This window comes from Podarcis filfolensis, assembly GCF_964270895.1.
Source record: "Podarcis filfolensis genome assembly, chromosome: W".
Taxonomy (NCBI): domain Eukaryota; kingdom Metazoa; phylum Chordata; class Lepidosauria; order Squamata; family Lacertidae; genus Podarcis; species Podarcis filfolensis.
Window position 1 is genome coordinate 18,633,873 of NC_139619.1, and position 15,497 is coordinate 18,649,369.

General features: G+C 46.3%; 3 protein-coding genes across 4 annotated transcripts in view; 2 read left to right on the forward strand and 1 right to left on the reverse strand.

Annotated features, from left to right (window-relative positions):
- Positions 1 to 15,497, forward strand: part of LOC310753859 (ubiquitin-conjugating enzyme E2 A) — a 416,921-nt gene that overhangs the window by 68,686 nt on the left and 332,738 nt on the right. The gene's annotated exons all lie outside the window — the stretch shown is intronic.
- On the reverse strand, positions 12,621 to 13,490 carry LOC310753807 (large ribosomal subunit protein mL41-like). The gene has a single exon (XM_083595145.1). The coding sequence runs from the start codon at positions 13,077 to 13,079 to the stop codon at positions 12,672 to 12,674; it is 408 nt and encodes a 135-aa protein (XP_083451271.1). The 5' UTR covers positions 13,080 to 13,490; the 3' UTR covers positions 12,621 to 12,671.
- The window catches only part of LOC310753858 (patatin-like phospholipase domain-containing protein 7), a 30,343-nt gene continuing 28,466 nt past the window's right edge, over positions 13,621 to 15,497 (forward strand). For both annotated transcript variants that reach the window (XM_083595222.1, XM_083595223.1), the window contains exon 1: positions 13,621 to 13,753. In XM_083595222.1, coding sequence (XP_083451348.1) covers positions 13,718 to 13,753 — 36 coding nt within the window. In that variant the 5' untranslated portion in view covers positions 13,621 to 13,717. The remainder of the gene's footprint in view (positions 13,754 to 15,497) is intronic.

The window sequence follows — 15,497 nt, forward strand, 5'->3', positions numbered from 1 at the left end:
AGGCATTTCTGTTAAGCATTGTTGGCAGGGACATCCCGAAGGCATTTAGGGAGGTATTCTTATATGCAACGGCCGCAGCTCGGACTTTGGTGGCAAAAGGATGGAAGGAAAAAGAATTCCTGACAATAATGGACTGGCATTACAAGCTACAAGAATTTGCTGAAATGGCACAGTTAACAAATACCCTGAGAGGCAATTCAAAACAAAAAATTATGAAAAAGTGGGATAGATATAAAACATATGTTCAAAAATACAGTAAAGTTTCGCTATCTATGCTAGCATTTGATTGACGTTGGAATGAGACTGAGTTGAGAAATAAGACTAAGAGCACATATTGATATAGGAATGTATTAGATAATATGTAAAGAAATATACAATAATAAGAGTACATTCATTTGTAAAAAAGCAATATACAATAGGAAAGACAGGAAGTCTAGTGTGTTGGTATATATATGATTTTTCGAAAAAATTGTTGTTGTTGTTTTATTTGTTCTTTCTTTGTTTGTTTTTCATTTTCTTTCTAGGTATATAACATTTGTATATAATTTTTGTATACATGTTGGAAATTATATTATAGTAAGTCCTGTAATGCAATATGACAATGTTTACCGATGTAATATAAGAATGTTAATAAATAAAATGCAAAAAAAAGAAAAAAGATTATTACATTGATGAAGTTCTCTTATTCCACTGTATATTCTACAGACAGCAGTTCCTCTTAGTATGGGGTTAATGTAGGGTTTCCATATTTCAAAAAGTGAGAATCCACACAGAAAAGTTGTTGAGCTTTCTTTGGGCCAAAGTTGTTGAGCTACTTTTAAGGGAAATGACCAAAAACAACACTGCCAACCTGGGTTGCCATACGTCTGATTTTCCAGTGCGTTTAAGTGATTTCCACCTGGACACCGTTTCCGATGGCCAATTACCGTCTATGTCTAGGAAATTCCGGATGTATGGCAACCCTAGTTAAGGTCTCTCTCCCTATGTGATCAAGGAGATCTGAGGATGAGCAAAAAAAGTTATGCTACCAGCTATTCTCTCCTATTTTTCCAGTGAAGTAAACTTGACTTGCTATCTATTATGCAGCAAGGAAAAGCTATTCCATACTACTCTGCCCCTCTTGGGGGAAACACATCCAGGCTACTTTTCTCTCGACACCAGCTGAAAATAAATGGCAGCATGTGTGTGTCTCTTATTTTGCCTTATTGTTCAGTAGCCATCTAAATGGAGAACTCTCTCAGTTAAGAACTTGAGGAGGAGGGAGAGGAAATTCTAAAATACAGAGCAGCACTTGTTTCATGCTTCTATTGTCTACCTCCCCCTCACAGGAAAGGCAAAGTATCACTCTGGCTTTATGCTTCATGTTTGGTTGAATATGTTACTGGGAACACATAAGCTAAGGGGAAAAGGGATGCAAGTTACTCATGCATTTCCATATCACAGAAGTGAACAACACCAGCAACAATCAGTGCTAAGAGTGGGGTACTTGCCTGAAACCCTGATATGGCCCTTGCAAGTTCCTCAATGCCGCATAAATTCATGCTGAAGGAGACTTATAATTTGAGACACTACAATGTAGGGTATTTATGTATAAATATGCACATCAGTATTGTAAACAAAATTAAAAAATATTTTTGATCTTTTTAAAATAAAGTGTTATGTCTTTTGTTGGTTACAACCTTCCAATTGTTCATTGTTTTAGTCTTTGGGTGTAGGACCTAAGTTACTGTGAGTGTTGGGGATATGTTTGTATTGTTGCTTGCCACCACATGATGCCTTAAAAGGTAAAGGGACCCCTGACCATTAGGTCCAGTCGCGGACAGCTCTGGGGCTGTGGCGCTCATCTCGCTTTATTGGCAGAGGGAGCCGGCGTACAGCTTCTGGGTCATGTGGCCAGCATGACTAAGCCACTTCTGGCAAACCAGAGTCAAATTAATGCTATAATTTTTATTTTATACATTTACATATTGCCTTTATTCCATTATAAAACCCAAGGTGGCATACTTATTTCCACTCCTTCAGGCCCTCACCAAAGTCTTGTGTGCTTTCAGACAATGTCTCATGTGAGGCATTAGCCTGCAAACTAGTTCCTTGCTGCTGCAGAAGCAGACTGGCCCTTTCCTCCCTAATGGAGCATAACAGTAATAATGGACTCCCAAGAATTATTTTCAGGAACACTGCTTCTAGAGCAGGATTATCCCATCGTTAAGTAGATTGTGTCACTTCAATCAATTCAGTGGTCAGGAAGACATACCTTGAAGGGCTTTCCTGAATAGGCAGCTTACCTAGTTGAAAGTTTATTGCCTGCTATGCAGCAAAACAAAGGTTTAGAGCCTATACAGCCATTTTGTGCAGAGAAAGAGAATGAGCCTCCACATTTTATAAACTATTTAAACGAAAAGATGATCAGTGTTTACTGCCTGCTTCCTCAGCCTCTTTAATATCTATCCATGATAGGAGGCCTAGAGTCACAAGCTATACATGCCAACTTCCAAACAATCCAGTAAAATTGTTCCATTGAGTAGCATTTCCAAAAATATAACGCAAACGAAAACCACCAGCACTTGGGACTTGCATAAATTCTTCCTGCTCTGCTTGCATGACTGCGTCCACAAGATTTGGTATATGTGTTGTCAGGGATGATTGGTGAGTGCTAGCAGAGATAAGAGTCCGGGAATCCAGCCATATTTACAAGATTTATTGGTTTCTTCTTGCTATTACAAAGAGCTCTGAGAGTCAGCCTGCATCATGGTGAGTCAGTTGCAGAGTCTGAATCAGCTTTCGATTTCTTCCAGCATATCCACTTCCTGAACCCACCCCCCTTCCTTCCTCTGTTACGAGAGTGGCTGGGCCCCGGAAGTGGCTCCCCCCTCTCTGATTCATTGCTTCCTGACAGTCCTTTGTCACCCTCCTCGTCCAAGGAAGTACAGCTGCTAAGTAACGGAGGCTTAACTCTGTAAGTCCCCATTCTCCCCCCCTTCTCTGCCTCCAATTCCCTGACATCCACCCCCTCCCCAAAGGCCCCCCTCTCCTCCTCAGGAGAGACAGCTGTTCCCGTTTCACCCATATCAGGAGTCGCAGGAGGGAAACCTAGGAAAGTGTCATCCTCATCTTCTGTATCCTCAAAAACATCCCTCCAGCCCTCCCACAAACCCACAGTTTCCCGGCGATCCTTGAGATGTCCTTTTTCCCGTGCCATTTCCACCGACTTCTTCTGGGCCGCCCCCCTCATCGTCCGATGGTGGGAAACCCTCGAAGTCCTCTTCATCATCCGTTGGCCCAAACACCTGTTTAAAGAACTTACCCGGGGGTTTTGGTTAGGGTCGTGGAACTCCTCCACCAGATACTCCTCAGTGATGCAACCTTCTGGAACCCATGTGTTTTCTGAACTGGGCGCCCCTTCCCAAGCCACTAGATACTCTAGTTGCTCCCCGTTCCAATGAGAGTCCAGTATTTCAGTCACCTCGTTGCATTGCTCCCTTTCCTCTATTTCGGGTGGTGGAACCTCCCCTTCCCCTCTACCCTGCCGGATGCCCCCTTCCCTGTAGGAAGACAGCAGTGACCTGTGGAAGATGGGATGAATCCTCATGCTCTCAGGTAGCCTTAACTTAAATGCCACTGGATTGATCTGCTGTAGGACCTCAAAAGGCCCCACCCGTCTGGGCTTGAGTTTCTTGCACCCCCCCTTTCCAGGGCAACCCTTGTGTCGATAACCACACTCTGTCCCCAACCCGGATGACCTCCCCTGGTCTCCTATGCTTGTCTGCCTCCCTTTTGTATACTTCTTTGGCCCTTTCCAAGTTCAACTGGAGCTGTTGATGAATCGCCTCCATTTCCTCCGCAAACTGTTCTGTGGCAGGCACACTCCACGACTCCTCCCCCCTTCCCGGGAAAGCCCTAGGGTGACACCCGTGATTGGCGAAGAAAGGAGTCATCCCTGTGGATACGTTCTCCGCGTTATTGTAAGCAAACTCCGCCAGTGCTAATTTGTCCACCCAGTCGTTCTGTCTCTGACTGACATAACACCGCAAATACTGTTGCAAGACAGCATTTGCTCTCTCCGCCTGCCCATTGGTTTCGGGGTGCCTCGCTGTCGTGAAGCTCACCTCTACTTGCAGCAAACTCATGAGCTTGCGCCAAAACCGTGAGGTGAATTGGGTCCCCCTGTCCGAAATCACCTTAGAAGGGATCCCATGCAACCTAAACACATGCTCTACAAACAGCTTGGCTGTTTCCTCCGCCGTCACTGCATGTGAGCACGCCACAAAATGACACATCTTGGTTAGGAGATCCACCACCACCATGACTGCTGTTTTCCCCTTAGACCTGGGCAGGTCAGTGATGAAATCTACCGATACCACCTCCCATGGCCTCCCTGGTGTGGGCAAAGGCTCCAATAACCCTGCTGGAGCAGCCCTCTCCCCTTTGGCCCTCTGGCAGGTGTCACACCCTCTTACATATTCCCTCACGTCCTCCCTCACTTTAGGCCACCAAAATTCCCTAGTAACCAACAACACGGTTTTGTGTTGCCCAAAATGTCCTGCCGTGGAGCTGTCATGAAGTTGCTTGAGGACTCTGGCCCTTAGGGATTCACCTGGAATATGCAATGCCCCTCGATAGAACAGAAGCCCCCCTTTTCCCTCAAAACCTCCCTCAGCTCCCCCTTTTTCCTTAGCTCGTCCATCTTCCGCCGTGCAAAGGCATCGTCTCTGATCAATTGCATCAGTTCATCGTCCTTCACCAATGCCCACCCACAAGTCCACCTTTTCTCGGGAAACATGAGCCTGGCTACAGGAGGTCCTTCTTCCGCCAGGTACTCTGGTTTGCGAGATAGCGCATCTGCCCTCACGTTCTACTCCCCTGGCACATACTGAATCCTAAAGTTGAAGCTGGCAAAAAACTCCGCCCAGCGTATCTGCCTTTGGCACAGCACACGTGCTGTGCACCAGTACTCCAGGTTCTTGTGATCCGTGCACACCTGTATCTGGTGCCTCGCACCAATCAAGAAGTGTCTCCATTGCTTGAACGCAGCCACAATAGCAAGCAATTCTTTGTCGTAAATACTGTAGTTTGGCTCCGACTTCTTCAGCTTCCGGGAGAAAAAGGCACACAGCTGCCAATCCCCCTTGCCATCTTGCTGCATCAGTACCGCTCCGATGGCCCGGTCAGACGCATCAGTTTCCACCCGCAGCGGCAGGTCGGGGTTGATGTGCAGTAGCTGCTCCTCGGATGCAATAACCTTCTTAAGCCTCTCAAATCGCTCTTGCACCGCTTCAGTCCACATAAACTTCTTCTTCCCACTAAGGCAGTCCGTTATGGGCACCGTCAACTGCGCAAAGTTTTTGATGAACTTCCTGTAGAAGTTGCTGAAACCCAGGAATCGTTGAACATCCTTCCTGGTCTTTGGGCTTTTCCATTCCACCACAGCCTTCACCTTCTCAGGATCCATCGCCAGACCCTTATCCGACAACCTGTAGCCCAGGAACTCGACATCCTTCGTGTGGAACTGGCACTTCTCCAGCTTCACCCACAGGCGATTCTCCTTTAGCTTGCTCAGGACTTCACACACGTCCTTCACGTGCTGCCTTTCATTGTCAGAAAATACCAGAATATCATCCAAAAAACAAACGCAGTTACGATACAGCAGCGGCCCCAGCACGTGGTGCATGAAAGCCTGGAAGCACGGGCTTCCACATTGCAAGCCGAAAGGCATGACGAGATATTTGAACGCCCCCAGCGGGGTAAACATGGTGGTTTTCCACTCGTTGCCCTCTCGCACCCTGATGAGATTCTACGTCCCCCGGAGGTCCAGCTTAGTAAAAAATTTCCCCTTCCGCACTCTCGCCAAAACGTCGTCGATTCTCGGCATGGGGAAGGCCACGGGTTACGTCAAGGAGTTGAGAATTCTGAAATCCACTACAAGTCTCTTCTCGCTCGTAGCTTTCTTGTCCACAAAGAACACCAGGCTGCCACCCACAGCTTTGGATTCCCTGACAAATCCCCTTTTTAAGTTTTTGTCGATAAAGTCTTTCAACTCCCGCATCTCTTGATCAGACATGGAATACAGCTTCCCCACTGGCAGCTTGGCCCCCGGGACCAGGTTAATCTGGCAATCGTACGGCCGGTGCGGCGGTAACGTGTTGGCCTCCCTCTCATTGAACACTTCCTCCAAGTCTCGGTATTGCGGAGGGATTCCGCCTTTCCTTCCCATGCACGTTGCCGCCATCTTGGCCCCCCTGACTCAAGGTTCCCCTACTCCCAGGCAATTCTCCAAACAGTGTGCTGACCCGAAAGTCAGGGACCGCTGGTGCCAGGAAACCACCGGATCATGTAAGGCCAACCAACTCATACCCAGAATAATGGGCGGACCAGCCAACGTGGGTACGTGGAAAGCGATGGTCTTGGAATGCATGGAAATTTGCATCCTCATGGGAGGAGTCTGATGGGTCAATTCCCCTCCCAAAAGTTCCCTTTCATCAATAGTGGTCACTTGCAGAGGAAAATCCAAAGGCTGAAGGTGCAATTGGTGCTGCGCAGCAAAATCCCTGCTGAAGAAATTGGCACTGGCTCCTGAGTCCACTAGAGCATGGACCTCCATCGCGTGGCCATTTGGGAGCTCCAGCAACACCCTCACCACTATGCCCGGTTTGGAGTGCCCTGGTCGGGGCTCTTCGCTGCTGCTGCTGCCTGGCTGTTGCCCCGGTTCACCACCAGCCAGGCCCTCCCGTTTCCCTGCACCTGGGGCACTTCCTCTTCTCCCTGTGGCATAGCCCCCACCATTCCCTGCCAGTTACGACGCTCCGGACACACTCTGGCAAAGAGTCCTGGCTTCTGGCATAAAAAACATTTCTTGGTCGCCTGCCAGTCCTTTCCCTCCTTCTTGCTCAGCAGTTGGGCCTTTGAATGTTCCTGTGCGCGGGCTGAGTCAATTTCCATGGGCTCTGGCTGACTCTGACCTTCAGTAGCCTCTGCCGGCATCTCAAGAATGCGATCTCCATGGAAACGCCGCCCTCTGCTCTGCCTTCTCTCCAGCAAATGGGCTTCCTGTCTGAGACCCACTGCTAAAACAGCCTTGGTTAGCGCGTCCATATCTTGGGGTTGAGGCCCTCTGGCAAGCTCATCTTTCACTTCAGAATTCAGCCCAGCCTTAAACAGAGCCTGCACTGGTTCTGAACTCAAATCCCACCCCAGCTTGTGGACCAGCATTGCGAACTGGGACCAGTAACTGCGCACAGTCAAATTGCCTTGCTTCAAAGCCAAGAGCTCCTGCTGAGTCATATCAACTTGACTCTCATGTGTAAACATGACGTCCATTGCCTCAAATAACTTTGTCAAGTCCCAAAGAGCATCGTTATTAGCTGCTATCAGTGGCCTGACCCAATCTCTAGCCAGGCCCGATAAGTGGCTAATTAGAAAAGCAACTTTCTGCACATCATTAGCAAAATCAGCCCCCTGCAGTTCTAGGGCATATTTCTGTTGGTTTGCAAGCCCCCTGCACAGAGGCTGGCCCCTCTCACTGTCCTCGGAGCTTGCTTACCGGTAACCTCCTCTGGCTGACATCCAGACAGACCAGGGAGATTTTGATAGGCGACATTTTCCCAAGAGTGGGTAAAATGCACAACCCCTCTCTCCTGCTTTCACAGGGGAAAGAAAATAAGTCAGAAATCTATTTACATGATGTTTATTTCTGACATTACAGCACTAGAGAAAAACACGTCCTTTCAGTTCAGTTCTTCCAGCAAGTCTGACAAACTTCCTGAACATGCGCAGTCGGAAGGTTTCAAGTTACACTCTTCACAAAGACTTATCCAGCCTGTGAACGTCCTGGGAAATTCTTCTTTCCCACAGATAGCCGCATCATGTGATGTCAACAATCTGGCTGTCTGCAGCAGTGATGTTTCCATATACTGACATCCTCCCCCATATGAAGCTGCGGACAAAGCTTGATCCAGAGAAGAAAACAAACAGTTGTTATACATATAACAATCCCCTGTTGTTTCAGTTCCACCCTTGGAACTACCCGCCACTGGTTTCACCAATGTACCTCTCTGGTTGTCTGTTTTCCAAGGAATGAGTGCATCTGCATTACCTTGGTTAGGGAATGTTGTGTTATGCTTAGCAACTCGCTGTTGTGTCTTTGTCTCTGACTTAGACATACCCTTAACCTGGCTTGAGTTGTCAACAATAGTAATACATGCAACAGCTGAACTAGCAAACTCTTGAGAATACCTCTTTGGTGGTACGCCCTTTGTTATTCTCTCAGACCTGCGTATGAGGTGCTGATCCTCTTTGCTGACTGGTTCAGTCTCAGGACTTTTCGGAGAACCAGTTCCAATAGTAAACAGTGGTTCATCCTTAACTTGTGAAGATCTAGCTTTTGTGTGTGAACCTTTCTCAATGACTGTGTCAACAGAACTCTCTGAGCTTTCTGTGTCACTTTCAGTACCACTATAATCAGAATAATCAAATTCATCATCTGAATCATCAGCAATGGGAAATGTGTGAAAAATTACTCTCTCCTGTCCAGGAGCACTCTCTAGAAATTTTGTGAGAATCACCTGACCAGATTCAGACAAAATTACTCTGTAGAGACCCTTTTCATAAGCCACAAAAATGCCTCTGGCATTCTTCACCCCATCTGGAGTTTCAGTTCGGATTTGAGATCCAAAAACCTTAAAATGTGCTAGAGAAGGTTTTCTGTGGAACAGCCTCTCAAAAGGAGAACATTCCATACCTTTTGAAACCTTTCTCACCCAAGTGTAACAAAAACATGATAAAGATTCAGCCCAATACTCATGTGGCAAGTGTGAATTCAGCAATTGTGCCTTCATGCCATTTTGCAACTCTCTGTTCACTTTTACACAGACAGTTTTGTTCCATGCAGCCTCTGAAACAGCAACCTTGTGCTTTATCCCTTGCTTCTCAAGGAAATCCTGAAAATCCTGTGAAAGAAAAATTGGCTTTTCATCTGTGAAAAGAAAATCAATTTTAGCATCATGAACATTCTTAACCTTATCACAAAACTCCTTAAACCTTTCTAAGGTTTCTCTGGGACTCTGCAAAATGTAAATCCACACATAATGAGAAAAATGATCAACAAATACAAGATAGTATTTTGCATTGCCTCTAGATGGTGCTAAAGGACCAATCACATCAGCATACACTCACTGAAAAACACTGTTAATCTTTGTTGCCTTTCCTCTCGTGTCTTCTTTCAAGATACCTGCAAGAGAAAGCATTTTAGATTCACATGCTGTACACATTTTATAATCACTTTCATCAAATGTCAACAGATATAGTCCGTCTTTCTCTCTTGCAGAAAGATACAGCTCTCCATCTTTGTAGATTTTGCAGCTTTCCTCATCATACGATAACACCAGTTTCTTCTTACTGATTTGAGATACACTCAACAGATTGTACTTTAAATCAGGAACAAAATAAACATTGTTTATAGTCAAGTTCAGGCTTTCTAGATACACAGTTCCGATCCCGGTTGCTTCCATTTCCTGACCATTGGCCAGTTTCACAGTGAAGCTTTGCTTCTCAAACATAGAAAACAGTTCTCGGCGTGACGTCATGTGTTGCGTGCATCCTGTGTCTACAATAAATGAGTTCTCCACGGATGATGTGGCCTTTAGTGACATCAAAGCCATATCTGGTTTTGCCTGGGACTGGGTACGACCTTTGCTTGACGCCTCAGGCTTTACAGAGCTCCCTCTAGCTCCTTTCTCCTGACGTGGTGTCTCCTGACGAACAGCGTTCTGAGCTACAGCTTTCTCCTCTGTAGCAATTGTAGTGGGGGTGCTTGATTTCTGAGGTTCACTCCCCCCATCAGCAACAGCCATTGCAGCAATGCTAGGATCATCAACAGCAACAGCATCAGCAGCAACAGTCCCTTCACTTCCCTGTTGTGGCTCAAAGCTCCTCCCAGCTTTCGATGAGCTCTCAAGAATTTGGCTAGCTTCATCTTGGCTCTCCCCCTTTGGCGCTACCGACTCTCAGTCCTTGCTTCCCACCCCAGCTTCACAAGCTTTGCGGAGTGACTCCCAAGCGACCCTTGGTTCTTGTGCACCCTTTAGGACTGGTGCAAGATGAGCGTCCACATTTTCCGCCAAAATTCTCAGGACACGCTGCTTCAATTTATTTTGAATTGCAGCCTTCTTCCCCTGTGCTTGTACAGCAACAGGCTGTGGAGTTTGGACTAAGTCCCATAATTGCTCTCCCACCAGCAAGAATTCCATTGCAAATGACCATTCTAGCCAGTTTTGGCTATTCAGTTTCTGAGAGAACAGAGCCATCTTTAATCCAAACTGCAGCTTCAGCTACAAGCTGGAAAATCCAAAAGTCTATTGGGCTGTTTACAAGCTGCTTGCACCTGGCAGTCAACCCAGCTGCCTGGAATTTTCCCTTCCACAGAGTCTGTAAACAATAAGCCTTCGCTGCAATCCAACAGCTATCAGCTTGGAAAGTCCCTTTTCCAACAGTTTGTTTACAACAAGCGTCGCTGAAAAACACCCAGCCTTGCTTTAGTTTCTGAAGCTTCTTTTCTCTCTTTTCTCTTTAAGCTAACCAGCTCATAAATTTAGCTCAAAAAGTACTCACGTCTTGTCGTTTAGCAATGGAACTTCTTATCAGCTCTGGAATGCGAAGTATTTGGCTTCTCTCCGCTCTGTTTTATCCAAAACAGGAGCTTTTTTTCTCAGGGAACCGAAGACTTTTCAATTCGCGTTCACCATCCAGCCATAAATCAGCATCGCAGAGGTCCGTGGATTGCTGCTTATCAGCAAAAAAACCGTCTCCCACCTGGTGCTCAGCCGTCTTGTTGCAACCACCGGGCTCTGCTACCACTTGTTGGTTTGCAAGCCGCCTCCACAGAGGCTGGCCCCTCTCACTGTCCTCGGAGCTTGCTTACCGGTAACCTCCTCTGGCTGACATCCAGACAGACCTGGGAGATTTTGATAGGCAACATTTTCCCAAGAGTGGGTAAAATGCACAACCCCTCTCTCCTGCTTTCACAGGGGAAAGAAAATAAGTCAGAAATCTATTTACATGATGTTTATTTCTGACATTACAGCACTAGAGAAAAACACGTCCTTTCAGTTCAGTTCTTCCAGCAAGTCTGACAAACTTCCTGAACATGCGCAGTCGGAAGGTTTCAAGTTACACTCTTCACAAAGACTTATCCAGCCTGTGAACGTCCTGGGAAATTCTTCTTTCCCACAGATAGCCGCATCATGTGATGTCAACAATCTGGCTGTCTGCAGCAGTGATGTTTCCATATACTGACATCTTCATCTCCGTTTTAAATCCCAAATATTCCTGAGGATCCCCATTAAATTTACCCACCAGCGTAGGCATTTTTCTTCCCAGCAGGTCCCCTCTCGCTTCTCTTTGATGCACTCGACTCTCCTCCAATCTGACACGCAGTTCCTCTGCCCGAGCCTCCAGACCGGCGTTGCGTTGCTGTAAATCAGCCAGTTGCTTCTCCATTGCTCTTATCTGCTCTCTCCTACTAGCACCCGGCATATGAGTCTCTGCAAGCTGTCAGGGATGACTGGTGAGTGCTAGCAGAGATAAGAGTCCGGGAATCCAGCCATATTTACAAGATTTATTGGTTTCTTCTTGCTATTTACAAAGAGCTCTGAGAGTCAGCCTGCATCATGGTGAGTCAGTTGCAGAGACTGAATCAGCTTTCGATTTCTTCCAGCATATCCACTTCCTGAACCCAACCCCCTTCCTTCCTCTGTTACGAGAGTGGCTGGGCCCCGGAAGTGGCTCCCCCCTCTCTGATTCATTGCTTCCTGACAGTCCTTTGTCACCCTCCTCGTCCAAGGAAGTACAGCTGCTAAGTAACGGAGGCTTAACTCTGTAAGTCCCCATTCTCTCCCCCTTCTCTGCCTCCAATTCCCTGACATGTGTGGTGTATCCTGTAATGGTTCTAGGGGTTGCTCGTGCGTAAGTTGTCGCCACTCCTGGCTAGGTTACCTGGGTGAACACTTTCTGTCTGGACAGCCTCTCTCCCGTGGCTGCCTCAATCGCTGGCAGAATCCGTCAGTGGGCGTTTCTTGAACTTCTTCCAGCAAAGAAGTTCTTTGACGCCTAGTCTCCTCCTACTCTCCCTGCGCGGAACTCTTCTGCGCAGGGAGGGTGTGGGCAGTGGAGGACCCGTGCTCTCCCTGCTGGTCTCCAGCGAGGAGTCCTGGAGCCCCCTCGCCGATTCCCCCTTCTGCCCCCCTTCTCCACTGGTGCTACACTGATTTCCTTCCCCAGCAGATGGGCTGCCTCTCTCCCTACTGGGACCCTCTCCGGCATCCCTCTGGAGCCTTCCCTCCGCCTCTGGCTCCGATGGCAGTTCCCTGACATATCCATTATAGTTTTACAACACAGCAGCTGGCAAAATTGCGGTGCTCCTCTGGCTTTCTACATTCCTTGCTTGCTCACCCAGCCCTCTGAGATGACTCAAGCATCAATGAAAAGAAAGCAGGAACTTCTTGAAGATACCCCAGAGTTTCCACTTAGTTCCAATCCTTTGGCGTCTTGTTCCTTTTAAGAGCTGAAATGTTTTGCGAAGAGTGAATATTTCGTGTTTTTTAAAAACTTTTCTTAATTTTTTTGTTGCTTAATAAATGTGTGGAAGTCACACCAGCTTTCCTTCCACTTGCAACGCCATCCTAGCGCACAAAGTTCTTGGGGAAGAGCTGAAAGAGTTTGCCTTCCTGGGTCGGCTCGAAGCCATACTTCTCCAGCTGCTGCAGGCTGAAGGTACAGGCCTTGACGTCCTTCTCAAACTTGGAGACGACCATCTGTTGGAAGAGGGCGCAGGCCGTGAGGGGCTGCTCACTGCTGGCGGGGGCCCGGTAGGAAACGTAAGGCCTCAGCTTGAAGCCGCTCAGGTCCGGCACCACCAGGCATGGCACCTTCTCTGGCACCAGCTTAAACTTCTGGCTGCATGTTAGGTAGCCCAAGGGGTGTGCACCGCAGCTCTTGTAGAAACTGTGCGGGCCCCGCTTGCTCATCCAGGCGGCCGTGCGGTCTGTGCCACGCACCAGGCCCCGCGTCACTTTGCTCAACAGCCCCATGAATAGATAGGCGGGTGCTTGCTAAGGAGAAATGAAAGGACCTGAGCCTCGTTGATCTCTGGCCTACTTTACCTCACAGCACTACTCCCCCTTCTCTCAGGCACACAATGCCGCTTGTTCTCATTGGCTAATAAGCACATAGCCAATCGCTGTCTTCCATATTTTCATTTCACCAATTAGAGGATTGGAGGGGAGGTCCAATTCTCTGACAGATTATTGGAGGGGAGGCTCGGGACCAATCAGAGTCAAAATTTACTTAAAAGGGTCTCGGTCTGGAGGTTTCTAGGAGGGAGGGGACGCACAAGGATTATAACCTTAAGGATGATCGCCATTTTGATTGGCCAATGTGACTGCTCTACTTGGGCTGATGGGAAATGTAGTCCAAAAAAAGTCAGAGAGTGCACAAGCTTGGGAAAGGTAACTGTAGTATGAAACCTTCTAGACGGAAATGACGTTAAAACCACCAAACGGAAGTAACCCCTCCTGACCTCCCCTGTGAACTTTGCCCCTTGACACCACCCCCGCCTGCAGGGTTCTCTCCTCAGGGAAAAGAACCGTTAGCACCTCCTCCCCTTACCCCCCACCTTTCCATTCTCCCCTCCCCGGAGGCTGCCTTGGCTGCCTGTGGAGACCCGGCCATGGAGAGCGATGACATCTGCTCCTCCCCTCCGCAGGTACGTGGCCTCCTCCCTCAGCGTGGCGCCCTTGTAAGGGCTTCGTTTCCCTTCCCGGGCTTCCTCCCACCCTCTGCACCTGCACGGCTTTAAAGGGCACCCTTGAGAGAGCGGAGTGGGGCAGTCGTCATTGAGATTGTGGTAGTTGTTATTTAGGAGCATTGGACCGGGGAAAATCTGCGTTCAAATCCTCACTCAGCCGTAGCCGCTCAATTGGGTGTCCTTTGGCCAGTCGTTCTCTTTTAGCCTACCTCACAGTGTTGTTGTGGGGATAAAGTGTGCATGTGTTTGTTGGCTGAAAGGTGAGGGGAGATCACTAGTCATGGAAGTTATGTTTTTGCTGCTCCATTTATATCCTGCTCATTTCATAAGATTTGTTTGTAGTAAAATGAATGAGGCAATATTATTATCAGTTAAAACATTTTAAATGACTGTTTAAAAGCATTGAAAAGATAATTGAAAACCATGGTAAGTTAAAAGGCAGATATCATTCCCTTCCTTTCAAGGAGTCCATGGTGACAGACACATCAATTAAAAGTTATAAAAACGGTTAAAAATATTCTCTGAACTAGTGATGTTTGGGTTGCTATGAATAACATCATTCAGCCATAGGCATTTTTGCACATTTTTTTAAAAATTCTTTTTATTGAGTTTCAGTTACAACATCAAAGAAAGAAAGAAAGAAAAAGAAAAAAAGAAAACCAAAAAAGAACACAAAAGACAAGACAACAATTTCAAAAAGAAAAAGGGAGAACAAGAAGAAAAGAAAAGAAAATATCCACATCTAACACCAGAAAGCAACAATCTCTGTTACAATTCTATATCTTATTCTTTAAAACTTTATATAATTAGATATTTAGATCTTTCTTCTACACCCCTGTTGACCTCCTTCCCTCCCGATTTCGGGCTTCTTGATGAAAGGAAATTTTCCATTTTCTGCAGCTAATAATTATTGATGGTTTGCGCATCGTAAGTTTTATAACAGACCTGCTATAGTTTTTAGATTTCTATAGTTTCCTTCAATGTATACCATAAATTTATTCCAATCACTAATAAACTTTGTATTTTTTTGGTTTCTAATTTTTTGCGTCATTTTTGCTAATTCAACATATGCAAATAATCTTGTTTGCCAATCCCTAACCGTTGGTATATTTGTACTTTTCCAATTTTGTGCAATTAGTATTCTGGCCGCTGCTGTCGAATATTGGAATAAAATCTTATCTTCCTTTTTAATTTCATCCCCAATTATACCTAGTAAAAAGGCCTCTGGTCTTTTAGGGAAAGTATATTTAAATATTTTTTTTAACTCATTATAAATCAAATCCCAAAATTTCTTCATTTCCTCGCAAGTCCACCACATATGGTAGAAATTGCCTTCTTTGATTTTACACTTCCAGCAGGCCTTATTTCCTGTTTTGTACATTTTTCCTAATTTTGCTGGTGTGATGTACCACCTATATATCATCTTCTCCAGATTTTCTCTAAGGGTAACACTTGCCGTAAATTTTATTCCATTGTTCCATAATTTCGACCATTTTTCGTATTCTATATTATATCCCAAGTCCATTGCCCATTTTGTCATAACCTCCTTTATTTCTTCATCTTTGGTGTCCCTTTCCAATAATATATCATACATTTTGGATAATAACTTGGTTTTACCTTCAATTATTTCTATCTGAAATTTGGATTTTTTTTCACTCATCCCTACTTTTTTATCTTCCATCCACATTGCATTTATTTGATG